The following is a 27,701-nucleotide window of genomic DNA, read 5'->3' as shown; positions in this document are numbered from 1 at the left end:
CACCTGAAACCCCACCTCTTTAAGGAATACCTAGGATAGGATAAAGTAATCCTTCTAACCCCCCCCCTTAAAAGAGTTAGATGCACTATTGTAAAGTGGTTGTTCCACTGGATATCATAAGGTGAATGCACCAATTTGTAAGTCGCTCTGGATAAGAGCGTCTGCTAAATGACTTAAATGTAAAATGTAAATGTAAATATGCTACCTTCTTCACTTGCTGTTCTCCTGATTTGATAACATCTGCACTCAGTAACACGTTTAAAAGTGTTGTGGTGCACTGTTTTTGCTACCTTTTTTTGTCACCCTGTGTAATGCTGTCCTCTTGCTTATTCTGCGGTTCAGACTGAATGTAGTGTTAAATGTGTTGTTCACAACTGACCTGAATGCAGTGTTAAATGTGTTGCTCACAACTGACCTGAATGCAGTGTTAAATTTGTTGCTCACAACTGACCTGAATGCAGTGTTAAATGTGTTGCTCACAACTGACCTGAATGTAGTGTTAAATGTGTTGCTCACAACTGACCTGAATGCAGTGTTAAATGTGTTGCTCACAACTGACCTGAATGCAGTGTTAATGTGCTGCTCACTACAGACAGCAGCAACATGACAAGAACGGTTGCTATAGCTGCTTTTAGGCATAGCTTCCTTGTTCTGAGTCCGTTAAGTGTGTTTCTCATTCTGTTGGAGTTGACCTAGTATTTTATATTAAATGTACCTGACACATACAGTTGTTTCTCAGTTTGTAACTCACCCACCAAAAAGCACAATATGCTGTTTGACCTTTTGTGCTGTTCTAATTCCTAAAATTGAAAGCGGAAGAATCTGTGCTCTCTCTGATAGTAATAACAGTTCATATGGTGCTCTTCGATGTCCCAGGTTTGTGGCATTGATTAATAAATAATTTCATCTTTACTTAGAGTCAGATGGTTGGTTATATGTTATGTATGAAAGGCATATGTATTCATTGTTTACTATTTAGATTTCTTTAAAACACTGTGATTGTTGGAGTTCAGGTGATTGATGGGTGACTAGGTGCGTTCTTGTCAAATATGCTTATTCATTGATGAATATAGATACATTCTGCAATAAATGTATCTGGTTTTGAATCTGCAATAGAACATGTCAACAAGTTAGTTCTGAATTGATTTAATACAGCAGTACATTCTGACACCATGAAATTAAATAGATCTCACCTCCTTCATATATAAATTATAAGGGATTAAATATAGACCTCCGCTGGTACAGACAGGGATGGTAGCAGTTGTTCTGGCTCTGGTTCAAGGAGGTATGCCAGTCCACTGAATCTGCCCGGGAGATGGTTCCTTAGCCACTGAAGATCCTACTCTGCGGGCTCTAGGTACAGAGGCTTGTACTGTCCGTCCAGGTACAAGTCCTCCACTGACTGAACCTGGTTGGCCACAGCTGGCTTCCTCCACTCACACTGGTAGAGTGTTTGTTAGAAGTTAGTAGGGATGTATTTGTTTATTTGTTATTATATATATATATATATATATAAACACACACACATATACAAAATGTGCAGTACAGAATTTGCAAACCATAATGATCGCACACTCCAGCACAGTAGGTGGGGGCATGCACCTGAACCGTTTGTTTGCGGACCGCTATTATAATATAAAAGACAAAGAAGAAGAAATTGCAACATCTGTGCCAGAGCGAGAAGTGTGTAATTACAAACCGCAAGTAGGGCCGTTTTCTGTTATCGGCGTTTCTTGATATGAATTTACACCCATTGATACTCGCCATTAGTCCGTGGCCGTTTCTTTCGCTCGGGGAAAACTGTAGCTACGCCTAACCTTCACCCTATTCTCCTAACTTTTTTAAATAAAGGTGAAATAAAATAAAAACAAATAATCTGTCGAGAGAACATTAGTCTCATAACACCGGAACTGCCCAATGGCAGGCACCAATGGTTATTTCCTGATATCAAGGAACGACCACATCAAGAAACGCCCCGAATTGATGTCTGCGCATACACCATATCGTCCAGAGCGAGTCGAATGGTTTAAATTCTGTGTCTGTAAATGAAAGTGGGATTGGATTTTTACAAGATGAGGTAACAGAAAAATAAATTTGTCTAATGTAGATTGTCTCAACGTGTTCCATGTAGTAAATGTATACCGAGGGTAACGGTAATTCGTTTCCTCCAACATCTTGCATGAGTTCAGTAACGTTAGTAGCTAATTTTCAGCTAGCTAGTTAACGTTCGTTAGCTTCTTGCTAACCAATGAATTTGAACAGATTGCTTGTTTAACTAGCAAAAAATATAACTACACCAGTAAAGATATTACTTATGATTGTTCATACTCCTACCGACACTTATACTCTAAGTTATAGTATCGCAAAGATATGAGAGACGTATGAATACCGCTAGCTCTAGCTAGTTATTTACCCAGCTAACAGTCATTAGCAAGTGAGCTAGCATAACAACCATACATCAAATTGTATTTGTCACATGCGCCAAATTCAACAGGTGTAGACGTTACAGTGAAATGCTTACTTTACAAGCCCTTAAACAACAATGCAGTTTTAAGAAAATACAAAAAATAAGTAAGAGATAAGAATAACAAATAATTAAAGAGTAGCAATAAATAACAATAGCGGGGCTATATTCAGGGGTACCGGTGTCGAGGTAATTGAGGTAATATGTAGGTAGAGTTATTAAAGTGACTACGCATAGATAATAACAGAGTAGCAGCAGCGTATGGGTGGGCGGCAATGCAAATAGTCTGGGTAGCTATTTGATTAGGTGAGAAAGGGCAGTGTGGAGTGCAATAGAAAAAAAGAGACGTCAAATAACACTATTTGACGTGTCAAATAAGCTTGTTGACCAATCAGGAACTGAATATGACTGCACGTCACATAATCATTTAACGCTTTCATAAATGTTTTACGTAGTTATTAAACATTGATTACACTATCACTCGTATTTCATATGTCACAATGATTCATCGATAGGTATGCTATGATGCTGGTAAAGTTGTCTCGCCCACCTACAGTGCTGGTCATAAAAATAAAAGCTAGCTCATGGATGCAAACAATGTTCTTCCCCAAAAACATAGCAAAATGACATCATCTGTTTCAGTAGCTATAGTTAGCTAGCTAACTATATAGCGCTAGTTGTCATCTAAAATAACCCTCATTTATAAGACAGTTCTTATTTGATTAATGGTGGTCAGACCCATCTATGTGAAGCTAGCCACCATAAGGATTAGCCACAATAGTGGACATTGCGGTTAGCCTTCAAAATAAAAGTATGTCATTGACAGTGATGCAAATGAATACAAATAGTAGAATTATGCCATAATTGAATAGATCATGCTAAATGAGGTTGGAATGTTGATATATAAAATCAACAACAGACTGCACCGCCCACAACAGCAAGGCTCTCCAGAGGGTGGTGCGGTCTGCACAACGCATCACCGGGGGCGAACTACCTGCCCTCCAGGACACCTACAGCACCCAATGTCACAAACTTGATGATTGAGTTGGAGGCGTGCATGGCCACAAAGTCACGGGTGAACAGGGAGTACAGGAGGGGGCTGAGCATTCACCCTTGTGGGGCCCCAGGACACGGCTAGGGAAGCTGTCTGGGCCGGCAGCCTTGCGAGGGTTACCACGTTTAAATGTCGTACTCATGTCGGCTATCGGAGAAGGCGAGCCCACAGTCCTTGGTAGCAGGCCGAGTCGGTGGCACTGTATTATCCTCAAAGCGGGCAAAGAAGGTGTTTAGCTTGTCGGTGTCCGCGATATGGCTGGTCTTCCTTTTGTAGTCCGTGATTGTCTGTAGACTCTACCATGTACATCTCGTGTCTGGGCTGTTGAATTGCGAATCCACTTTCTCTATACTGACATTTTGCTTGTTTGATTGCCTTGCGGAGGGAATGACTACTCTGTATTCTGCCATATTCTCTCTCAAGACGATTCAATACGTATCTATACTGAACAAAAATATAAACAAAACAATTTAAATGTTTTTACTGAGTTACTGTTCATATAAGGAAATCAGTCAATTGAAATAAATCTATTAGGCCCGAATCTATGGATTTCACATGACTGGGAATACAGATATGCATCTGTTGTTCAGAGAAAAAAAGTATGGGTGTGGATCAGAAAACCAGTCAGTATCTGGTGTGACCACAATTTGCATGCAGGGTGGCACATCTCCTTCACATAAAGTTGATCAGGCTGTTGATTGTGGCCTGTTGAATGTTGTCTCATTCAATGGCTGTGCAAAGTTGTTGGATATTGGCGGGAACTGGAACACGCTGTCGTACACGTCGGTCCAGAGCATCCCAAAAATGCTCAATGGGTGACATGTCTGGGGAGTTTGCAGGCCATTGGAAGAACTGGGACATTTTCAGCTTCCAGAAATTGTGTACAGATCTTTGCGACATGGGGCTGTACATTATCATGCTGAAACATTATCATGCTGAAACATGAGATGGCGGATGAATGGCATGACAATGGGCCTCATCTCGTCACGGTATCTCTGTGCATTAAAATTGCCATTGTGTTCATTGTCCGTATCTTATGCCAGCCCATACCATACATAACCCCACCCCCACCATGGGGCACTCTGTTCACAACGTTGAGATCAGCAAATCCACTTGCCCACACGACGCCATACACGTGGTCTGCGGTTGTGAGGTCGATTGGATGTACTGCCAAATTCTCTAAAACGATGGCTTATGGTGAGAAGTGAACATTCAATTCTTTGGCAACAGCTCTGGTTGACATTCCTGCAGTCAGTATGCCAATTCCATACTTCCTCAACTTGAGACAGCTGTGGCATTGCGTGACAAAACTGCACATTTTAGAGTGTCCTTTTATTGTCCCCAGCACAAGGGGCACCTGTGTAATGATCATGCTGTTTAATCAGCTTCTTGATATGCCACACCTGTCAGATGGATGGATTATCTTGCTTACTAACAGGGATGTAAACAAATTTGTGCACATCATTTTTGAGAAATAAGCTTTTTGTGATATATGGAACATTTTTGCGATCTTTATTTCAGCTCATGAAACACGGGACCAACACTTTACATGTTGCGTTTATATTTTTGAGACAGCTGTGGCATTGTGTGACAAAACTGCACATTTAAGAGTGGCCTTTTATTGTCCCCAGCACAAGGGGCACCTGTGTAATGATCAGTGTAGATACATGGGTTCTGATACTATACAGGAATGCTACGTTTTGGTTTGAAACAATTAGGTTTGGTTTAATTAGTGAACAAAATGCACTAAACATTTGTTGCATCAACATTCATGTTCCATTCTAAATTAAAATCTGCTGCTGATAGCGCTCAATAGCTGGGCCTCTCTGGGCTGGGCCACACTGAGCTGGGCCACACTGAGCTGGGCCTCTCTGAGTTGGGCCTCTCTGAGTTGGGCCACTCTGAGCTGGGCCTGTCTGAGCTGGGTGTTTGTGTGAATGATGCATGTCTAACGTGTATACTATGTAGGTACCTGATCTGAGCCATAAAGGAGACTAGGCATCTACCACCCCACTACCACTATCAGATCTGAGCCATAAAGGAGACTAGGCATCTACCACCCCACTACCACTATCAGATCTGAGCCATAAAGGAGACTAGGCATCTACCACCCCACTACCACTATCAGATTAGAGCCATAAAGGAGACTAGGCATCTACCACCCCACTATCAGATCTGAGCCATAAAGGAGACTAGGCATCTACCACCCCACTACCACTATCAGATCTGAGCCATAAAGAAGACTAGGCATCTACCACCCCACTACCACTATCAGATCTGAGCCATAAAGGAGACTAGGCATCTACCACCCCACTACCACTATCAGATTAGATCCATAAAGGAGACTAGACATCTACCACCCACCCCACTACCATTATCAGATTTAGTTTTTTTTGTCCCCCTCCACTGGTTCTGAAATCACCAATCACTCACTCATTAACTTGTCATTTTTAACAGATGAAGTGTTTCAGCTGGTAATGTATCAATACTTATTTACAAATGAGCTATGACCTAGCCAATGAATATATAGCACAACAATTGGATTTCACCCCTCATCTCAAAATCAAATGTTTTTGACTGTTTGGAAGCTTTTAGTGAGCTCATTTTGTCCTCCAGCTTTGGCCATGCAGTGCACCTCGCAAAAAGTAATTCCTCGTTATGAAAATATCACCTTACCCTGTATATCTTTAAAAAAATTAAAAATACATTTTTATACACTGAACTACTAAAAGATATTGCTCATGGTGAACCTGAACAATCAAAATCAAAATCTATTGTCAGCCTCGTTCAGCAGCTATAGACAGATGAGTTGTGTCTCCCGGTAGCTTACTTTTATTCTGGAAAAACACAATTTTCAACAACGCGTGGATAACTGTAACCTAGCAAATTACACAGGGTTGTCACTCAACTTCTAAAGCCTAATATTGCGAGCAAAGCTGGGCACAGTGTGCAGTTTGACTAGGCTACTCCCTAGAGTTGTTCTGCGTGCTCAATGACTGTCAACGCAGTTAAATGCTTAGTTTCGACACAAAATGTCACAAAATGAGGTATTTTTCGGAAGGTAGAAACTAATATGAGCAACAACAACAAAAGAGTGAATCGGCGATTCATAATGTTTGAATAGATTTTCTGACCGATGCTATATCATGGATTGGTTTGTGGTATGATGCAGTCGTATCTTAAACATTTGAATCTTAAACATTTGAATCAAGGACCGTTGTGTCATGGTGAATGTTACACCCTTACAATAGATGTCTTCTGCCCTTTAGAATAGTGACGAGGGGGCGGTGAAGCCTTTGGCCACATTATCTCTGCAAAATGTCTTCTGTCCTTGAGAATAGTGACGAGGGGGCGGTGAAGCCTTTGGCCACATTGTCTCAGGGAGTCTATTCAGCAGCAGAAAGCTCACCGGAGAAGCCACATAATCTGTCGAATGTGGGTGGAAATGTGCTTTGCGATGCTCTGTTTTATAGGCTGTGCCATATCAGTTTGACAGCGAGAGAGAGAGACCTCACACAGGGGCTCAATGGCGTCTCTAGTCTACAGCTCTCTACTCCCAACCGTGTCATCATACATTTAGCCTCCTGTGAGAATTAGCTTGACCTCCTTTTTCCACTGAGTGTGGGACAGAGGGAACATTTGGTTGGCTGTAAATGTACAGGACTAGGCTAACCCCCCTCCCCCCTTTCTTCTAACAAGCTCTCTGAATTTTCTCCCCTTCATCTTGCCCCTCTCTCTCCTCCCAGGTCTGACTCCCTGTAGACTGTGATGGCTCCAGGCGACATGGTGCCGGAGCATGCCAAGCAGCATAAGCTCAAGCAGGAGAAGGAGAACCGTCAGAGCACCACCACCACCACCAGGCCTGATGGAGACTCTGAGCCTGACGGATCCTTTGTCTTTGAGGCCCATGAGGCATGGAAGGACTTCCACGACTCCCTGAGGCAGTTCTACGAAGTGGGGGAGCTCTGTGATGTCACACTGAAGGTAGGTCTGGACATAGACGTGAGGGACAGGCAGAGTGAGGTTTTATAGTGTTCACAATGCTCAGCCACTAGCTCTTTGGCTACTAGCTATTTGTGAAATGGGTATGCCAAACAATGGGTAAAGCATAGAGATGCTATTAAATTACTAGAGGGGCTGAGATGTCATTAACACTCAAAGTTCCAGAATGGAGTGAAAATGGCAGCCATATTGGTCAGGGAGAAATCCAAACCAGTCTAATTAGAATTTGTATTAAAAAAATATATATTTTATCTTTATTTAACTAGGCAAGTCAGTTAAGAACACATTCTTATTTTCAATTACGGCCTAGGAACACTGCCTTGTTCAGGGGCAGAACGACAGATTTTTACCTTGTCAGCTCGGATTCGATACAGCAACCTTTCGGTTACTGGCCCAACGCTCTAACCACTAGGCTACCTGCCGCAGGTAGCCAATGGCAGTAGAGGATTAATCTTGATTTGACTTATGCAGGAAAATAAAAGTAAGGCATGTGATATCATAAATTGTGTAGTAATTATTGTCAACCTAAAATAGTCATAATTATAAATAATTTATTTGGGTTTTATACACTTTCTGTATAAATAGCCTCTAAAATATATGTAAATGTCTACTTGTTAGTTTTCTTGGAAAGCTGTGAGTACTATTATGATAAAATATTAGTACTTGCATTTACAACTTGTCTAAGTCCTATCATCAACTGATGACAGCCAGTCTGTGGATTGACTGCATTTTTTGAATGGAATGTTGGCATATTGGCATTTTAATTTGAATAATTTATGGTATCATTCCTCCAAAACTGTCTGGCTAGCTAACAAACATACAGTGCAGAAAAATGGTTCAAAATTCATTATTTTACACTAGCTTATCAAAGTGCTGGCAAACCATGGTTGACCAACTCCCTGACCAAAATGGCTGCCCATAAGAAGGTTCATGTCCATTCTGGTATTCTAATTCCTAATTCTATTTGTCTCCAAGGCAAAAAATAATAGCCTTATGTCTGTTTTTGTGAAGTTTGGTGGGAACCAGTTAGGCCTATTTAAAATAATAATAAAAAATTAAAAAAGAGACTCAGATTAACCAACAAAACCTTTTGTGGACCGAATAGTTCAGGGAATGAATAACGTGTGAGCTTGCATTAACTCTCTCTCTCTCTCTCTCTCTCCTTTTCTCTCCTTGTGTTCAGGTGGGCAGCAGGCTGATACCATGCCACAAGCTGGTGCTGGCCTGTGTCATCCCTTATTTCAGGGCCATGTTCCTGTCTGAGATGTCCGAGGCCAAACAGGACCTGATTGAGATCAAGGACTTTGACGGAGACGCCATCCACGACCTGGTGCGTTTCGCCTACTCCTCTCGTCTGACCCTGACAGTGGACAACGTGCAGCCCCTCCTCTACGCAGCCTGTATACTGCAGGTAGAGTTGGTAGCCAGAGCCTGCTGTGAGTACATGAAGGCCCACTTCCACCCCTCCAACTGCCTGGCTGTCCGCACCTTTGCCGAGAGCCACAACCGCGTCGACCTGATGGACATGGCGGATCGCTACGCTTGCGAACACTTCCGGGAAGTGGTGGACTGTGAGGACTTCCCGTGCGTGTCGCCTCCTCACCTGAGAACCCTGTTGTCCTCCAGTGATCTGAACATTCACTCTGAGACTCAGGTGTACACCGCTGCTGTCAAGTGGCTGAAGAATAACCCTCAACACCACGAGGCCTGGCTGCAGCAGATCATGACTCAGGTAGGTCTGAAAGATTGCGTTTACACAGGCAGACCAATTAAAAAAATTAAAAAAAATCCACTATTTGGTCTTTTGTCCAATTGCATTAGATTTTTACACATCTGATTGGTCATAACACCATGTAGTGAAACAAATATCAGAATTGGACTGCCTGTGTAAACGCAGCCTTAGTCACACAGCTTGGGCTGGTTGGGGAGCTTTGGTATTTTGTTTAATTTTTAATTTATGCTTGTAGGTGTTGTATGTTGTGTTTGTGGAACATTTTCCTCATCAATACTTAGTTGTAGTTGTGTGTAGTGTTTGACACTGTGTGTGTGTGTGTAGTGTTTGTGTGTGTGTGTGTAGTGTGTGACTGTGTGTGTGTGTGTAGTGTGTGACTGTGTGTGTAGTGTTTGACTGTGTGTGTAGTGTGTGACTGTGTGTGTGTGTGTGTGTAGTGTTTGACTGTGTGTGTGTGTGTAGTGTTTGACTGTGTGTGTAGTGTTTGACTGTGTGTGTAGTGTTTGACTGTGTGTGTGTGTGTGTGTAGTGTTTGACTGTGTGTGTAGTGTGTGACTGTGTGTGTAGTGTGTGACTGTGTGTGTAGTGTGTGTGTAGTGTGTAGTGTGTGACTGTGTGTGTGTGTGTGTAGTGTTTGACTGTGTGTGTGACTGTGTTTGTGTCCATGTAGTGTTTGACTGTGTGTGTGTAGTGTTTGACTGTGTGTGTGTAGTGTTTGACTGTGTGTGTGTAGTGTTTGACTGTGTGTGTGTGTGTAGTGTTTGACTGTGTGTGTGTAGTGTGTGACTGTGTGTGTGTAGTGTGTGACTGTGTGTGTGTAGTGTGTGTAGTGTGTGACTGTGTTTGTGTCCATGTAGTGTTTGACTGTGTGTGTGTAGTGTTTGACTGTGTGTGTGTAGTGTGTGACTGTGTGTGTGTAGTGTGTGACTGTGTTTGTGTCCATGTAGTGTTTGACTCTGTGCTGTGTTTGTGTCCGGCTGCCCTGCAGGACAGATGCTTCTGTGTTAATGTTTATGACCCCCTGTGTGCTGTGTGTGTTGACTGTGTGCTGTGTGTGTTGACTGTGTGCTGTGTGTGTTGGCTGTGTGTGTTGACTGTGTGCTGTGCAGTGTGTGTTGACTGTGTGCAGTGTGTGTTGACTGTGTGCAGTGTGTGTTGACTGTGTGCTGTGCAGTGCGTGTTGACTGTGTGCTGTGCAGTGCGTGTTGACTGTGTGCTGTGCAGTGCGCGTTGACTGTGTGCAGTGTGTGTTGACTGTGTGCTGTGCAGTGCGTGTTGACTGTGTGCAGTGCGTGTTGACTGTGTGCAGTGCGTGTTGACTGTGTGCAGTGCGTGTTGACTGTGTGCTGTGCAGTGCGTGTTGACTGTGTGCTGTGCAGTGCGTGTTGACTGTGTGCTGTGCAGTGCGTGTTGACTGTGTGCTGTGCAGTGCGTGTTGACTGTGTGCTGTGCAGTGCGTGTTGACTGTGTGCTGTGCAGTGCGTGTTGACTGTGTGCAGTGCAGCGTGTGTTGACTGTGTGCTGCGCAGTGCGTGTTGACTGTGTGCAGTGCGTGTTGACTGTGTGCAGTGCGTGTTGACTGTGTGCAGTGCAGTGCGTGTTGACTGTGTGCTGTGCAGTGCGTGTTGACTGTGTGCTGTGCAGTGCGTGTTGACTGTGTGCAGTGTGTGTTGACTGTGTGCTGTGCAGTGTGTGTTGACTGTGTGCTGTGCAGTGCGTGTTGACTGTGTGCTGTGCAGTGCGTGTTGACTGTGTGCAGTGCGTGTTGACTGTGTGCTGTGCAGTGCGTGTTGACTGTGTGCTGTGCTGTGTATCCATACCTCCTGTAGGTGCGTCTCCCCCTGCTCCCAGTAGACTTCCTGACGGCCACGGTGGCCAAAGAGGAGATGATCAGAGGGAACCTGAGCTGCAGAGATCTGCTGGATGAGGCCAGGAACTATCACCTGCACCTTAGCAACAAGGTTGTCCCGGACTTTGAGTATTCTGTCAGAACAACACCTAGGAAACACACTGCAGGTAACAGACTGACAGCTTGTCCAACTAATTGTCAATCAGCTATGTGATAGCGTTGAGGACATTGCAGAACAATGATAAAGGAAAAATCTTAATTTTTATATATTTACGAGCCTGGTAAATACCTAAACCCTAAATCGATTCCTCAGGGTGGATATTCATGTGTTGAGCTTGGTGTTTCATTTTTACCTGCTCTGAACTACTACATAACTTCTAACCTTCTAACCTTCTGACCTCTGCCTCATCTTCAGGTGTGTTGTTCTGTGTGGGTGGGCGGGGTGGTTCTGGTGACCCGTTCCGCAGCATCGAGTGTTACTCCATCAGCAAGAACAGCTGGTTCTTTGGACCTGAGATGAACAGTAGGAGACGGCATGTTGGAGTCATCTCTGTAGGAGGTGAGAGATGGAGGGAGGGAGAGAGGTGATGGAGGGAGGGAGAGAGGTGGGGGAGGGAGGGAGAGAGAGAGGTGGAAGAGGGAGAGGGGTGGGGGGGGGGGGGAGAGAGAGAGGTGGAAGAGGGAGGGGAGAGGGAGGGAGGGAGGGGGGGAGAGAGAGAGGTGGAAGAGGGAGGGAGGTGGAGGATGGAGAGGTGGAGGGAGGGAGGGGTGGCAAGAGAGGGGGGGAGGGAGAGAGGTGGAGGGAGGGAGGTGGAGAGAGAGGGAGAGAGGTGGAGGATGGAGAGAGAGGTGGAGGGAGAGAGGTGGAGGATGGAGAGAGAGGTGGAGGGAGAGAGGTGGAGGGAGGGAGGGCAAGAGAGGGGGGGAGGGAGAGAGAGGGAGGGAGGGAGGGAGAGAGGTGGAGGATGGAGAGGGAGGGAGGGAGGGAGAGAGGTGGAGGGTGGAGAGGGAGGGAGGGTGGAGAGGGAGAGATGTGGAGGGAGGGAGGGCGAGAGAGAGGAGGGGAGAGAGGGAGGGCGTGAGAGGGGGGGAAGGAGGGGGGGGATAGAAAGCCAGAACTCCAAAACTGGTCTTAGGTGCTGTTTCCCCCTGTACTCACTGAATGCTTTGCAGATTAAGGATGGAGAATAGATATGTGTTGGGAGAGCAGCCATCATAATAATTATGTTTATGTTACGAGGGCTGTGTGGAATCTCTCAGGGATGGTCAGAGCACAGAGTCTGAGATTATTTGTATTTATTATGGATCCCCATTTTGTTCCTGCCAAGGCAGCAGCCACTCTTCCTGGGGTTTATTATGGATCCCCATTAGTTCCTGCCAAGGCAGCAGCTACTCTTCCTGGGGTTTATTATGGATCCCCATTAGTTCCTGCCAAGGCTGCAGCTACTCTTCCTGGGGTTTATTATGGACCCCCATTAGTTCCTGCCAAGGCAGCAGCTACTCTTCCTGGGGTTTATTATGGATCCCCATTAGTTCCTGCCAAGGCAGCAGCTACTCTTCCTGGGGTTTATTATGGATCCCCATTAGTTCCTGCCAAGGCTGCAGCTACTCTTCCTGGGGTTTATTATGGATCCCCATTAGTTCCTGCCAAGGCTGCAGCTACTCTTCCTGGGGTTTATTATGGATCCCCATTAGTTCCTGCCAAGGCTGCAGCTACTCTTCCTGGGGTTTATTATGGATCCCCATTAGTTCCTGCCAAGGCAGCAGCTACTCTTCCTGGGGTTTATTATGGATCCCCATTAGTTCCTGCCAAAGCAGCAGCTACTCTTCCTGGGGTTTATTATGGGTCCCCATTAGTTCCTGCCAAGGCAGCAGCTACTCTTCCTGGGGTTTATTATGGATCCCCATTAGTTCCTGCCAAGGCTGCAGCTACTCTTCCTGGGGTTTATTATGGATCCCCATTAGTTCCTGCCAAGGCAGCAGCTACTCTTCCTGGGGTTTATTATGGATCCCCATTAGTTCCTGCCAAGGCTGCAGCTACTCTTCCTGGGGTTTATTATGGATCCCCATTAGTTCCTGCCAAGGCAGCAGCTACTCTTCCTGGGGTTTATTATGGATCCCCATTAGTTCCTGCCAAGGATTCCAAGATGGCATAGCAGTTCAGACGTTCTTTTTTTGTCCTCGTCTTGTCGTGTCCTGTATATATATATATTTACACCTTTCTTCGCATATCTTTATATATTTTATTATCCAAGAACTCAACTACAAAAGCTTTCCTGCAACCCGCCTCACAAATTACAAAAAAAAAGTATTATTTACCTCAAATCTGAAAATCCACAGTGGAAGCTAGCCAGAGGCTAGCCAGAGGCTAACCAGAAGCTAACTAGAAGCTAGCCAGTAGCTGATCTGAAGCTGCCTAGAAGTTAGCCGGTTTGCTGGCTAGCGTTGGTGTTTCAGCTGCCCACGTTTGTGGTCTTCAGCTATTCCTTTAGCTCGATAATCTATCGGCACTTTTGTGCAACGCGACTCGGACCGGAGCATACCGGGACTATTTTTCTCAGTGTCCCCGGATTTCAGCCGCAGGCTCTGGACGTTTGCACCTTGATTTCACAGCTAGCTAGCTGCAAACCGTGTGACTATTGGCTTACGTCGATCCCGGAGCAAACTTAAATTATTCCGGAGCTAGCCAGCTGAGGAGTTCCATCAGCCACTCCTGGGCTACAGTCACCTATCCGGACCCGTTTTTTTTTGTTGTTGTTGCTGCAGATGCGGAGCCCCATCGGGCCTTCACGACTGACTGCCGACATTATCTGCCCGAGGGAGTTATCCAACTGGCACCTCCGTCGCAACGTTACCTGAACGCTCATCTGGGGCCCGCTAATCGTTAGCTGTCTTATCGGCTGCTATCTGAATAAGTATATCGGACAATTTTTCTTGGGTCACTATAACTATTTTGCCAATTGGATTGATCCCCTCTACCACACGGAACCCCACTAATCTACCGACGGAAACGCACGAGGTGTCTAAAAATAGACTTCCATCCTATGCTATCTTGCTACTGATAGCCATCTACCCGGCCAGCTGTCTGGATCGCCGTGACCCCAACCAACCTCTACTCACTGGACCCTTATGATCACTCGATTAAGCATGCCTCTCCTTAATGTAAATATGCCTTGTCCATTGCTGTTCTGGTTAGTGTTTATTGGCTTATTTCACTGTAGAGCCTCTAGCCCTGTTCACTATACCATATCCAACCTCTCAGTTCCACCACCCACATATGCGATGACATCACCTGGTTTCAATGATGTTTCTAGAGACAATATCTCTCTCATCATCACTCAATACCTAGGTTTACCTCCACTGTATTCACATCCTGCCATACCTTTGTCTGTACATTATTCCTTGAAGCTATTTTATCGCCCCCAGAAACTTCCTTTTACTCTCTGTTCTAGTCGTTCTAGACGACCAATTCTCATAACTTTTAGCCGTACCCTTATCCTACTCCTCCTCTGTTCCTCTGGTGATGTAGAGGTGAACCCAGGCCCTGCAGTACCTAGCTCCACTCCTATTCCCCAGGCGCTCTCTTTTGATGACTTCTGTAACCGTAATAGCCTTGGTTTCATGCATGTTAACATTAGAAGCCTCCTCCCTAAGTTTGTTTTGTTCACTGCTTTAGCACACTCTGCCAACCCGGATGTTTTAGCCGTGTCTGAATCCTGGCTTAGGAAGACCACCAAAAATTCTGACATTTTCATCCCTAATTACAATATTTTCAGACAAGATAGAACGGCCAAAGGGGGCGGTGTTGCAATCTACTGCAAAGATTGCCTGCAGAGTTCTGTTTTACTATCCAGGTCTGTTCCCAAACAATTTGAACTTCTACTTTTAAAAATCCACCTCTCTAAAAACAAGTCTCTCACCGTTGCCGCCTGCTATAGACCACCCTCTGCCCCCAGCTGTGCTCTGGACACCATATGTGAACTGATTGCCCCCCATCTATCTTCAGAGCTCGTGCTGCTAGGCGACCTAAATTGGAACATGCTTAACACCCCAGCCATCCTACAATCTAAGCTTGATGCCCTCAATCTCACACAAATTATCAATGAACCTACCAGGTACCACCCCAATTCCGTAAACACGGGTACCCTCATAGATATCATCCTAACCAACTTGCCCTCCAAATACACCTCTGCTGTTTTCAACCAAGATCTCAGCGATCACTGCCTCATTGCCTGCATCCGTAATGGGTCAGCGGTCAAACGACCTCCACTCATCACTGTCAAACGCTCCCTGAAACACTTCAGCGAGCAGGCCTTTCTAATCGACCTGGCCGAGGTATCCTGGAAGGATATTGATCTTATCCCGTCAGTAGAGGATGCCTGGATATTTTTTTTAAATGCCTTCCTCACCATCTTGAATAAGCATGCCCCATTCAAGAAATTTAGAACCAGGAACAGATATAGCCCTTGGTTCTCTCCTGACCTGACTGCCCTTAACCAACAGAAAAATATCCTATGGCGTTCTGCATTAGCATCGAACAGCCCCCGTGATATGCAACTTTTCAGGGAAGCTAGGAACCAATATACACAGGCAGTTAGAAAAGCCAAGGCTAGCTTTTTCAAGCAGAAATTTGCTTCCTGCAACACAAACTCCAAAAAGTTCTGGGACACTGTAAAGTCCATGGAGAATAAGAACACCTCCTCCCAGCTTCCAACTGCACTGAAGATAGGAAACACTGTCACCACCGACAAATCCACTATAATTGAGAATTTCAATAAGCATTTTTCTACGGCTGGTCATGCTTTCCACCTGGCTACCCCTTCCCCGGTCAACAGCACTGCACCCCCCACAGCAACTCGCCCAAGCCTTTCCCATTTCTCTTTCTCCCAAATACAGTCAGCTGATGTTCTGAAAGAGCTGCAAAATCTGGACCCTTACAAATCAGCCGGGCTAGATAATCTGGACCCTTTCTTTCTAAAACTATCTGCTGAAATTGTTGCCACCCCTATTACTAGCCTCTTCAACCTCTCTTTCGTGTCGTCTGAGATTCCCAAAGATTGGAAAGCAGCTGCGGTTATCCCCCTCTTCAAAGGGGGGGACACTCTTGACCCAAACAGCTACAGACCCATATCTATCCTACCCTGCCTTTCTAAGGTCTTCGAAAGCCAAGTTAACAAACAGATTACCGACCATTTCGAATCCCACCATACCTTCTCCGCTATGCAATCTGGTTTCAGAGCTGGTCATGGGTGCACCTCAGCCACGCTCAAGGTCATAAACGATATCGTAACCGCCATCGATAGGAAACAATACTGTGCAGCTGTATTCATTGACCTGGCCAAGGCTTTTGACTCTGTCAATCACCGTATTCTTATCGGCAGACTCGACAGCCTTGGTTTCTCTAATGATTGCCTCGCCTGGTTCACCAACTACTTCTCTGATAGAGTTCAGTGTGTCAAATCGGAGGGTCTGTTGTCCGGGCCTCTGGCAGTCTCTATGGGGGTGCCACAGGGTTCAATTCTTGGACCGACTCTCTTCTCTGTATACATCAATGATGTCGCTCTTGCTGCTGGTGAGTCTCTGATCCACCTCTACGCAGATGACACTATTCTGTATACTTCTGGCCCTTCTTTTGACACTGTGTTAACAAACCTCCAGGCGAGCTTCAATGCCATACAACTCTCCTTCCGTGGCCTCCAATTGCTCTTAAATACAAGTAAAACTAAATGCATGCTCTTCAACCGATCGCTGCCTGCACCTGCCCGCCTGTCCAACATCACTACTCTAGACGGCTTTGACTTAGAATATGTGGACAACTACAAATACCTAGGTGTCTGGTTAGACTGTAAACTCTCCTTCCAGACTCACATCAAACATCTCCAATCCAAAGTTAAATCTAGAATTAGCTTCCTATTCCGCAACAAAGCATCCTTCACTCATGCTGCCAAACATACCCTTGTAAAACTGACCATCCTACCAATCCTCGACTTCGGTGATGTCATTTACAAAATAGCCCCCAATACCCTACTCAATAAATTGGATGCAGTCTACCACAGTGCCATCCGTTTTGTCACCAAAGCCCCTTACACTACCCACCACTGCGACCTGTACACTCTCGTTGGCTGGCCCTCGCTTCATACTCGTCGCCAAACCCACTGGCTCCAGGTCATCTACAAGACCCTGCTCGGTAAAGTCCCCCCTTATCTCAGCTCGCTGGTCACCATAGCAGCACCTACCTGTAGCACGCGCTCCAGCAGGTATATCTCTCTGGTCACCCCCAAAACCAATTCCTCCTTTGGCCGCCTCTCCTTCCAGTTCTCTGCTGCCAATGACTGGAACAAACTACAAAAATCTCTGAAACTGGAAACACTTATCTCCCTCACTAGCTTTAAGCACCAGCTGTCAGAGCAGCTCATAGATTACTGCACCTGTACATAGCCCATCTATAATTTAGCCCAAACAACTACCTCTTTACCTACTGTATTCATTTATTTATTTTTGCTCCTTTGCACCCCATTATCTCTATCTCTACTTTGCACTTTCTTCCACTGCAAACCAACCATTCCAGTGTTTTTTTTACTTGCTATATTGTATTTACTTCGCCACCATGGCCTTTTTATATTTTTATTTATTTTTATATATATTTTGTTTGCCTTCACCTCCCTTATCTCACCTCACTTGCTCACATTGTATATAGACTTATTTTTCACTGTATTATTGACTGTATGTTTGTTTTACTCCATGTGTAACTATGTGTTGTTGTATGTATCGAACTGCTTTGCTTTATCTTGGCCAGGTCGCAATTGTAAATGAGAACGTGTTCTCAATTTGCCTACCTGGTTAAATAAAGGTGAAATAAATAAATAAAAAGGCTGCAGCTACTCTTCCTGGGGTTTATTATGGATCCCCATTAGTTCCTGCCAAGGCTGCAGCTACTCTTCCTGGGGTTTATTATGGATCCCCATTAGTTCCTGCCAAGGCTGCAGCTACTCTTCCTGGGGTTTATTATGGATCCCCATTAGTTCCTGCCAAGGCAGCAGCTACTCTTCCTGGGGTTTATTATGGATCCCCATTAGTTCCTGCCAAGGCAGCAGCTACTCTTCCTGGGGTTTATTATGGATCTCCATTAGTTCCTGCCAAGGCTGCAGCTACTCTTCCTGGGGTTTATTATGGATCCCCATTAGTTCCTGCCAAGGCTGCAGCTACTCTTCCTGGGGTTTATTATGGATCCCCATTAGTTCCTGCCAAGGCAGCAGCTACTCTTCCTGGGGTTTATTATGGATCCCCATTAGTTCCTACCAAGGCAGCAGCTACAGTACTCTTCCTGGGGCCCAACAAAATTAAGGCCATTACACAATTTTTAAAACATTACAATACCTTTCACACCACATTAAGTTTGTACCCTCAGGCCACTACTCTACTACCACATATCTACAACACAAAGTCCACAAAATGTACATGTTAGTGCTGACCCTGTTTAGTCGACTGATTGATTGTTTGGTTGATATGCTGTTGGTCGACCCAATTTTTTAATTTTTTGTCGAGTAGTTGCAAATACAGTAAAAAAAATCTATGGCGCACAAGACGCCTGTCTGAGTGGACTAATCCATTGCAGAGGCCTGTCTGAGTGGACTAATCCATTGCAGAGGCCTGTCTGAGTGGACTAATCCATTGCAGAGGCCTGTCTGAGTGGACTAATCCATTGCAGAGGCCTGTCTGAGTGGACTAATCCATTGCAGAGGCCTGTCTGAGTGGACTAATCCATTGCAGAGGCCTGTCTGAGTGGACTAATCCATTGCAGAGGCCTGTCTGAGTGGACTAATCCATTGCAGAGGCCTGTCTGAGTGGACTAATCCATTGCAGAGGCCTGTCTGAGTGGACTAATCCATTGTAGAGGCCTGTCTGAGTGGACTAATCCATTGCAGAGGCCTGTCTGAGTGGACTAATCCATTGCAGAGGCCTGTCTCAGTGGACTAATCCATTGTAGAGGCCTGTCTGAGTGGACTAATCCATTGCAGAGGCCTGTCTCAGTGGACTAATCCATTGCGGAGGCCTGTCTGAGTGGACTAATCCATTGTGGAGGCCTGTCTGAGTGGACTAATCCATTACGGAGTCCTGTCTGAGTGGACTAATCCATTGCGGAGTCCTGTCTGAGTGGACTAATCCATTGTGGAGGCCTGTCTGAGTGGACTAATCCATTGTGGAGGTCTGTGAGTGGACTAATCCATTACGGAGTCCTGTCTGAGTGGACTAATCCATTGTGGAGGTCTGTCTGAGTGGACTAATCCATTACGGAGTCCTGTCTGAGTGGACTGATCCTCTGCGGAGGCCTGTCTGAGTGGACTAATCCATTGTGGAGGCCTGTCTGAGTGGACTAATCCATTGTGGAGGCCTGTCTGAGTGGACTAATCCATTGTGGAGTCCTGTCTGAGTGGACTAATCCATTGCGGAGGCCTGTCTGAGTGGACTAATCCATTGTGGAGGCCTGTCTGAGTGGACTAATCCATTGTGGAGGCCTGTCTGAGTGGACTAATCCATTGTGGAGGTCTGTCTGAGTGGACTAATCCATTACGGAGTCCTGTCTGAGTGGACTGATCCTCTGCGGAGGCCTGTCTGAGTGGACTAATCCATTGTGGAGGCCTGTCTGAGTGGACTAATCCATTGTGGAGGCCGCAGGGATGACACACCAGTATCACCAGTAGTACATTTACTGTTAATTACCATAATTTCTAATTACAATGTTTGTTACTGTCATTCCTGTTTATGCATTCAGTGTGTTGTTATTACAGTCATACCGTTGTCATTGTCTGATTGGACACGTTTCCTGCAGAGCGCACAACCTAGGATACATTTGTGAGAAAAACGTTTGTGTTTATTTCATTCCATTTACGAGGTGTCAATTTATTCATTGTCTTTTGTTTGTGGCGCTCCTGTCAATGTGGAGTAAGGATGTGCACCTGATTACGCATAGAAGCAGGCCTAGGCTACCTGGCCTGCGCTCAAATGTAGGCTTACAGATCACCTGATTTATAAATCTGCCCATTTGGGGATCTGATACTGTTTCTGATTGGCTTAACTCACCATCATTGTGGAACTTCTCAAAGTAATTTTTTCTTCACCTCCAACAGCAAGTAAACAAAGTCTGTTTTTACATCCATTGAGAATGACAATAGTTCCTCAACGTAGTCTATTTTAGAAATCTTTCCAGCTCTCTCCATTTCGATAACCACTTGGCATGAAGGGGGAAAAAATGTCATGCTCTGATTTGGTGAAAACATCATAAAATAGGCCTACCTGATTACTTCTTATCCCTTGTGCAAATAGCCTACAGCTGTGTCTGTATGTCTGGACCTCACTTGTGCAGGAAACTCGGAGGGAAGGAAATGTTTTATACAATGTTGCAAGTTTGCTAGCACTGGGCCAGACCAAGTTAATAGTTGATACAATGTTTCCAGTTCCTTGTAGACAGGCCACGTGTAGCCAATGTGATTTATAGGATATTTATTTTTTATATTATATTTTATTTTTATATTTGTATTATTTTCATAGAATTTTGATTAACCACATAACATCTGATTTTGAGATATGAAGACTTTTTATTATAAATTAAATTAAACTGATCCACGAAAATGTGCATTTGAAAATCATAACGGGCACTCAGATCAGTAAAAATGGTACGATAACTTGGCACTCCACGTGGAAAAAGGTCGCCGACCGCTGGTGTAGCCCATTACCCGGCAACTTCAGGAGCGTAATGGCTGCTACGAAGGCCAGCATCAACGGGAGAAGGGTCTGGAACAGGCTGTCTTCTTCTGGTTAGACTATATTGATCTGTTAAGGCCATATTGATCTCTGGCTCCCTCTTTAGTCATTTGTGTGTCTTCCTTTTTAATCGCGGTGCTTAAAGCATCAGACAAGCTCAGTGGCCTACATATATAGTTGATTTTATTCAACATCTATATATGGAAAAATATACGTTTTAAAATGTCGACCAATCGTTTGGAACAGATGACTCGGTCTACAAAGATTTTTTTGTTTGGGGACAGCCCTTGTCGTGGACAGCCTTAGTATAGTGCATATATTATCGTGTGTGTAAATGCATTTGTCTCTGCACAGTCCCGCTGTTCCATATGTTTTTTTAATCAGATTTTACTGCTGGCATGAGTTACTTGATGTGGAATAGAGTTCCATGTAGTCATGGCTCTATGTAGTACTGTGCGCCTCCCATACTCTGTTCTGGACTGTGAAGAGACCTTTTGTGGCATGTCTTGTGGGGTATGCATGGGTGTCTGAGCTGTGTGCTAGTAGTTTAAACAGACAGCTCGGTGCATTCAACATGTCAATACTTCTTACAGTAGTGATGAAGTCAATCCTCTATTTTGAGCTAGAAGAGATTGACATATTCATGTTAGCTCTCCGTGTACATTTAAGGGCCAGACGTGCTGCCCTGTACAGGGCTAATTTTAATTTGACTAATTCCCTCTTTGTTGTCTCAGGACCATATTTAGTATATGTCAGGTTGTAAGTTGTCTATGGTCTCGTAGTCCTATCGTTGCTCTGGTGTCCTCAGGTAAAGTGTATGCAGTAGGGGGCCATGATGGCAGTGAACACCTGGGTAACATGGAGATGTTTGATCCTCTCACTAACAAGTGGATGATGAAGGCTTCCATGAACACTAAGAGGTATGTCATGTCTGGGGAGGGGGAAAAAAAGGCAATTCTCTAATATGAGTTTTGTTTTAGAAATGTTGTTTTACAGCCGTCCATAAAGATTCCTAATTATACTCACTCTGATATACTGCCCTATTGTCAATGCTGTCTTGTATGTGTGTAGAAGGGGCATAGCTCTGGCAGCTCTGGGAGGTCCTATCTACGCCATCGGAGGTCTAGATGACAACTCCTGCTTCAACGACGTGGAGAGATACGATATCGAGAGCGACCGCTGGACTGCTGTGGCGTCCATGAACACACCCAGAGGAGGGGTGGGCTCTGTGGCCTTAGGGGTAAGAACAGCATGGACACATGGCTGCACTGAACATACAGTATTATACAGCGCCTTCTGAAAGTATTCACACCCCTTGACTTTTTCCACATTTCGTTGTGTTATAGCCTGAATTTGAGATGTTGTGTCACTGGCCTGCACACAAACACCCCATAATGTCAAAGGGGATTTATGTTTTGAGATTCTTTTTCAAATGAATGAAAAATTAAAAGTTTAAATGTCTTGAGTCAATAAGTATTCAACCCCTTTGTTATGGTAAGCCTAAATAAGTTCAGGAGTAAACATTTTGCTTAACAAGTCACATAATAAGTTGCATGGACTCACTCTGGGAATCTCACTGGGACCAGGGAGGTTTTACCCCCCCGCAAAGACCAGGGAGGTTTTACCCCCCCCCGCAAAGACTAGGGAGGTTTTCCAATGTCTCTCAAAGAAGGGCACTGTATTGGTAGACATTGAAACAGTTAAGAGTTTAATGGCTGTGAATGGAGAAACTTAATTTTAACACTCAACAGGTGACATTACCCTCCTCACAGAAGATTATTTTACAACCATTTATACCATTCAGTAAAGAGATTTTATTCCCTGTGCTGTTTGTGTCATTGAAGTCCGACCATGTCCGTGGGCAATAATCATCAGACCTTTCCTGTCGGTAACAGGAACACACCTCAAATGTTGTACTTCTTGAATTGCTGAGCCTCTTTTTATATCGGCTTAGTTCCAACACCCCAAAAATGAGTAGCAGCACCTAATTCAGTCCACTTCAAGCCCGGAGAATCACTTGTTTAACCCTCTCCTGTCCTGTCAGAGTCATGTGTACGCTGTGGGAGGTAACGACGGTGTGGCCTCTCTGTCCAGTGTGGAGAGGTTTGACCCCCACCTCAACAAGTGGACAGAGGTCAGGGAGATGGGCCAGAGACGAGCAGGGAACGGAGTCAGTGAGCTGAACGGATGCCTCTATGTCGTGGGTAAGAACACAGCACAATAATACTGTTAATCATTTACAACAGGGTTTCCCAAACCAGGTCCCGGGGACCCCAGGGGGGCACGTTATGGGTTTTTGCTCTAGCACTACACAGCTGATTCAAATAATTAAAGCTTAATGATGAGTTGATTATTTGAATCGGCTGTGTAGTGCTGGGGCCAAACCCAAAACGTGCACTCCTTGGTGTCCCCGGGACCTGGTTTGGGAAACACTGATTTAGAAGATGTGAGTGACTTACAGTAAGTGAATTCAACTAAACGAGTTGAGACAACCACATATCACTGTCACGTTGTATTTCCTATCAGTGTTTACCACCCATTCTACTGGCTGCTATTTAACGTGGGTCACATGCTTTTCACACGCATGGGGTTTGGCTTGTAAACATGAGACAGAAAAGAGAAAAGTTCATGTTTTGTCAAGTTGGTTACTGATTAAAAGGGATCCGTAAGGGTGGGGTGATGTTATCGGCTGAATTTGTAGAGTCCTCTAAGGCTGTTTCACAGCTCTGGCCTGACTTTTAGCTGATCCTAGTTGACATGAGTCAGCATTGCTGTGTTTGTGGAGGAGGTTAAGCTACTGATTATCTTAGTCTATCATAAGCATTTGACCTTGCTGGGCAGAGGTGTGGATCTTTATTGCCTGCTGCCTGCTGCTTCACTGACCGGGTTATGCTATTCATATCACGTCTTGTACTGATTGAGCCGTTATCCTACAGTATGTACACAACTTACTTTATTCGCGACACGATGTGTACAAGCCTTCAACTCTGAAATTGCTGATTCATAGTTTGTTAGTCAGGGCTCCACCGAATGTGTTACTGAACTCCCATCTTCCGTCAGGCGGTTTTGATGACAACTCCCCGCTGAGTTCTGTGGAACGTTTGGACCCCCGTCTTTCCCGATGGAACTACGTCTCTGAGCTGACCACGCCCCGAGGCGGAGTGGGCGTGGCCACGGTCATGGGTCGAGTGTTCGCAGTCGGTGGTCACAACGGGAACATTTATCTTAACACAGTGGAGGCCTTCGACCCCCGTATGAACAGGTGAGACACGGAGAGAGAGAGCAGGGTTACTGTTCAGGTTCAAGGAAGAGGTTGTACTGTGTAAGTTTAAACAAGCACACCAAGTATTTCACCCAGGTCTGGTATGCTCAAGGCTCTAGCACAGATGAGCAACTGTTTTCTACTTAAAGAGGGTATTTTTTTAGTTTTAGGTCTGGTGAGTTAACTGACACCTTATCATAATACATAACCACCTGGTCTGACTGTGTTCCTCAGATGGGAGCTGGTGGGGTCTGTCTCTCACTGCCGGGCCGGTGCAGGAGTGGCCGTCTGTTCCACTCACATCAGCCAGATCAGAGACGTGGGCCAGGGCTCCAGCAACGTGGTCGACTGCATGTGACCGCTGTCTGACCACAGGCTGACCCGGAAAACTGCACAAGATCAGACGTGCACAGAACAGCACCCGTCCCACGCACAGCCACAAGCACTGAATCACACTGCACGGACACTGACTAGGAGCAGCTGTCCTTAAAGCACCACTTCCCTTTAGCACTGACTGTCATGTAACCGATCTCACTATGTAGGGTGGTGTGCATTGTTATTATTCAGCTAAAGACATTTCTTTGACTGAACTTTATCAGTGGAGAACTGATCTACAAACAATCAATATATTTTCTCTTTTTGTGATGTTTGCAGATGCATTTCAGTGATTGGTGTATTTTGAAAAAATGATTTGATTTTCTTTGCGTTTTGACTGCTTTGGAACTTTATCAAAAGTAAAATAGCTGACTGATAGTTGAGCTGTAGATGTCTCATTAGACAGGCCTTGCATATCGACTTGTATTTTTTAAGAGATAACCGGTTAGTACCTATGCTCTGTCAGACCTCACTTTCACAATCATCACTGTCTGAACTGAGAGATCTTCCTAGGGTTCCCAGCAGTCTCTCACATATATAAAACAGTATGAGAGAGAGCACTGTGAAGTATGGACAGTATCTGGAGGATGGAAAGCTGTGAAGTAAAGACTCTGTTAACAGATCAGTGTTTAGGATTTAAAAAAATCTGTTGACATTCTATTGACTCACACACAGACAATGTTTAATTTTTTCCTGTTTATTTTTTTTTAGCAATTCACTGCTTTCATTCAGATCTATCCGCTGTAGGCTTCGTGATGCTGAAACCGCTTTCGTGTTAGCATTAGCTAGCTGTAGCCTGTATTTGCGTTTTGAACAATCATTCCTAACAGACTGATTCTAATTGAGATTAAACTATGGCGGTCTTTGGCAGAGTTGGACTAAATTTGTGAAGCAATAAGAGGTTGATGCATGTCTTTGTTACCAGACTGAACGTGTGCCGTTTTGAAATGACTGAGGGACTAGTGATAACTCTCAGGACAGACAGTCTAGGGTCTTAGCAGAATGCTAACCCTCATACTCTCTGTGTTCTACTCAAAGATAGCTGGGCTGTCAGTAAACAAGTGTGAAGAGATGAATCCTCTATCTGCCAAATGGTTCTGATTTTTTATATTTTTATATTTGGGAGTTTTTATGAAATCAGTGCTTATCTTTGGTGTTGTTCTTTATGTGTCTTGTCTTGGGCTTGTTGTTGTGCACTATCTTCCTGGCGTCGTCAGGGGTTTCACTATATTTTGTCCTATGGAAATGTTTATGCTATTTTCAAAATGTTTTGTCAGTGAGTGTCTGCTCTTTGACAGTGAGTGTCTGTGTTTTGAAGATTTTTCCTCAACCTTATTTTCTTGTGACTCGTCCTGGTCAATTCAAGGCCTTTCAGGTAATTCTGGATTTGATTGTAAGACTGTTGTTGGTCAACAGATTGACCCAAGACTTTGATTTAGAAATACACATGTTTGAAGAGATGATATGCATTAGGAAAACATGCTCTTTCCATGACATAGACCAACCAGGTGAATCCAGGTTAAAGCTATGATCCCTTATTGATGTCAATTGTTAAATCCACTTCAATCAGTGTAGATGAAGGGGAGGAGACGGGTTAAAGAAAGATTTTTGAGACATGGATTGTGTATGGGTGCCATTCAGAGGGTGAATGGGCAAGACAAAAGATTTAATGGGGCAAGCCGGAAGTGCCTTTGAACGGGGTATGGTAGTAGGTACCAGGTACACCGGTTTGAGTGTCAAGAACTGCAACGCTGCTGGGTTTTTCACGCTCAACATGTGTGTATCAAGCATGGTCCACCACCCAAAGGACATCCAGTCAACTTGACACAACTTTAGGAAGCATTGGGAGTCAACATGGGCCAGCATCCCTGTGGAACGCTTTGGACACCTTGTAGAGTCCATGCCCTGACGAATTGAGGCCGTTCTGATGGTCCTTAATGTTCTGTACACTCCATTATATGCATATTTGCTCTTGTACCCTCCATTAAGGGAATATTGAATTGTTGCACCATTGGTTTGTTGTATTCTACAATAGAACTGTAAGACCTCTGGTGTGTCATACTGTACTCCAGGGGTGTGTACTGACTTGCCAACTGTAATATAGAACGTGTCAGTTCATGCTTTTGTAAATGTGTTGCTATTGGTTCAGATGAATGCTGTGTCTTGCATTGTATTTCATACAGCTAAAATCTTCATTTAGTTGATGTTACTATAATATATCTGTCATTATCCATGATATGGCTCCAATATGTCATTATTTGTTTTACTCTTTTGAATTGCATATTGAAGTTAACATGTTCTTATGGTCTGTATTAGCAGTGGCATAAAAGTACTTGAAAGTACTACTAAGTAGTTTTTTGGAGTATCTAATCTTTCTATTTTTACTTCACTATATTCCTAAAGAAAATTATGTACTTTTTACTCCATACATTTTCACTGACACTCAAAAGTACTCGTTACATTTTGAAAGCTTAGCAGGACAGGAAAAGTTGGTAATTTATTTTATTTCACCTTTATTCAACCAAGTAGGCCAGTTGAGAACAAGTTCTCATTTACAACTGCGACCTGGCCAAGATGAAGCAAAGCAGTGTGACAAAAACAACACAGAGTTACACATAAACAAACGTACAGTCAATAACACAATAGAAAAATATATGTACAGTGTGTGCAAATGAAGAAGAGTAGGAAGGTTAGGCAATAAATAGGCCATAGAGGCATAAATTATTACAATTTAGCATTAGTACTGGAGTGATATATGTGCAGATAATGATGATCAAGTAAAGATAATGGGGTGCAAAAGAGCAAGAGGGTAAGAGGGTAAGTAGTACTATGGGGATGAGGTACATATTGATCGGTAAGCTGATGCTTAAAGTTAGAGAGGGAGATAAGACTCCAGCTTCAGAGATTTTTGCAATTCGTTCCAGTCATTGGCAGCAGAGAACGGGAAGGAAAGGCGGCCAAAGGGGGTGTTGGCTTTAGGGATGACCAGTGCAATATACCTGCTGGAGTGCGTGCTACGGGTGGGTGTTGCTATGGTGACCAGTGAGCTGAGATAAGGTGGGGCTTTACCTAGCAAAGACTTATAGATGACCTGGAGCCAGTGGGTTTGGCGATGAATATGAAGCGAGGGCCAGCCAACGAGAGCATACAGTTCGCAGTGGTGGGTAGTATATGGGGCTTTAGTGATAGACTACATCCAGT

At 44.5% G+C, this 27,701-nt stretch overlaps 1 protein-coding gene across 2 annotated transcripts; it reads left to right on the top strand.

Annotated features, from left to right (window-relative positions):
* Positions 1-1,702: 1,702 nt before the first annotated feature.
* Positions 1,703-26,852, top strand: LOC139539073 (kelch-like protein 8). 2 transcript variants are annotated; one of them, XM_071341797.1, is made up of 10 exons: positions 1,704-2,077; positions 7,265-7,502; positions 8,704-9,252; positions 11,082-11,268; positions 11,517-11,660; positions 21,672-21,783; positions 21,935-22,103; positions 22,908-23,067; positions 23,924-24,125; positions 24,360-26,852. In XM_071341797.1, the coding sequence occupies exons 2-10, from the start codon at positions 7,287-7,289 to the stop codon at positions 24,481-24,483; spliced, it is 1,863 nt and encodes a 620-aa protein (XP_071197898.1). In that variant the 5' UTR covers positions 1,704-2,077; positions 7,265-7,286; the 3' UTR covers positions 24,484-26,852. The 2 variants fall into 2 exon arrangements, with proteins under 2 accessions (XP_071197906.1, XP_071197898.1); XM_071341805.1 differs by lacking the exon at positions 11,517-11,660 and having other exon boundaries at positions 1,703-2,077.
* Positions 26,853-27,701: the final 849 nt, after the last annotated feature.

This window comes from Salvelinus alpinus, chromosome 1, assembly GCF_045679555.1.
Source record: "Salvelinus alpinus chromosome 1, SLU_Salpinus.1, whole genome shotgun sequence".
In the NCBI taxonomy this organism is placed as follows: Eukaryota; Metazoa; Chordata; class Actinopteri; order Salmoniformes; family Salmonidae; genus Salvelinus; species Salvelinus alpinus.
This window is presented reverse-complemented; position numbering and strand designations above follow the sequence as displayed.

Excerpts from the sequence above, each read along its gene's own strand:
- LOC139539073 (XM_071341797.1), top strand. The coding sequence starts at position 7,287 with ATGGCTCCAGGCGACATGGTGCCGGAGCATGCCAAGCAGCATAAGCTC. Across the intron at positions 21,784-21,934 it reads GCTTCCATGAACACTAAGAG|AAGGGGCATAGCTCTGGCAG; the intron begins GTATGTCATGTC and ends GTATGTGTGTAG. Across the intron at positions 24,126-24,359 it reads TTCGACCCCCGTATGAACAG|ATGGGAGCTGGTGGGGTCTG; the intron begins GTGAGACACGGA and ends TGTGTTCCTCAG.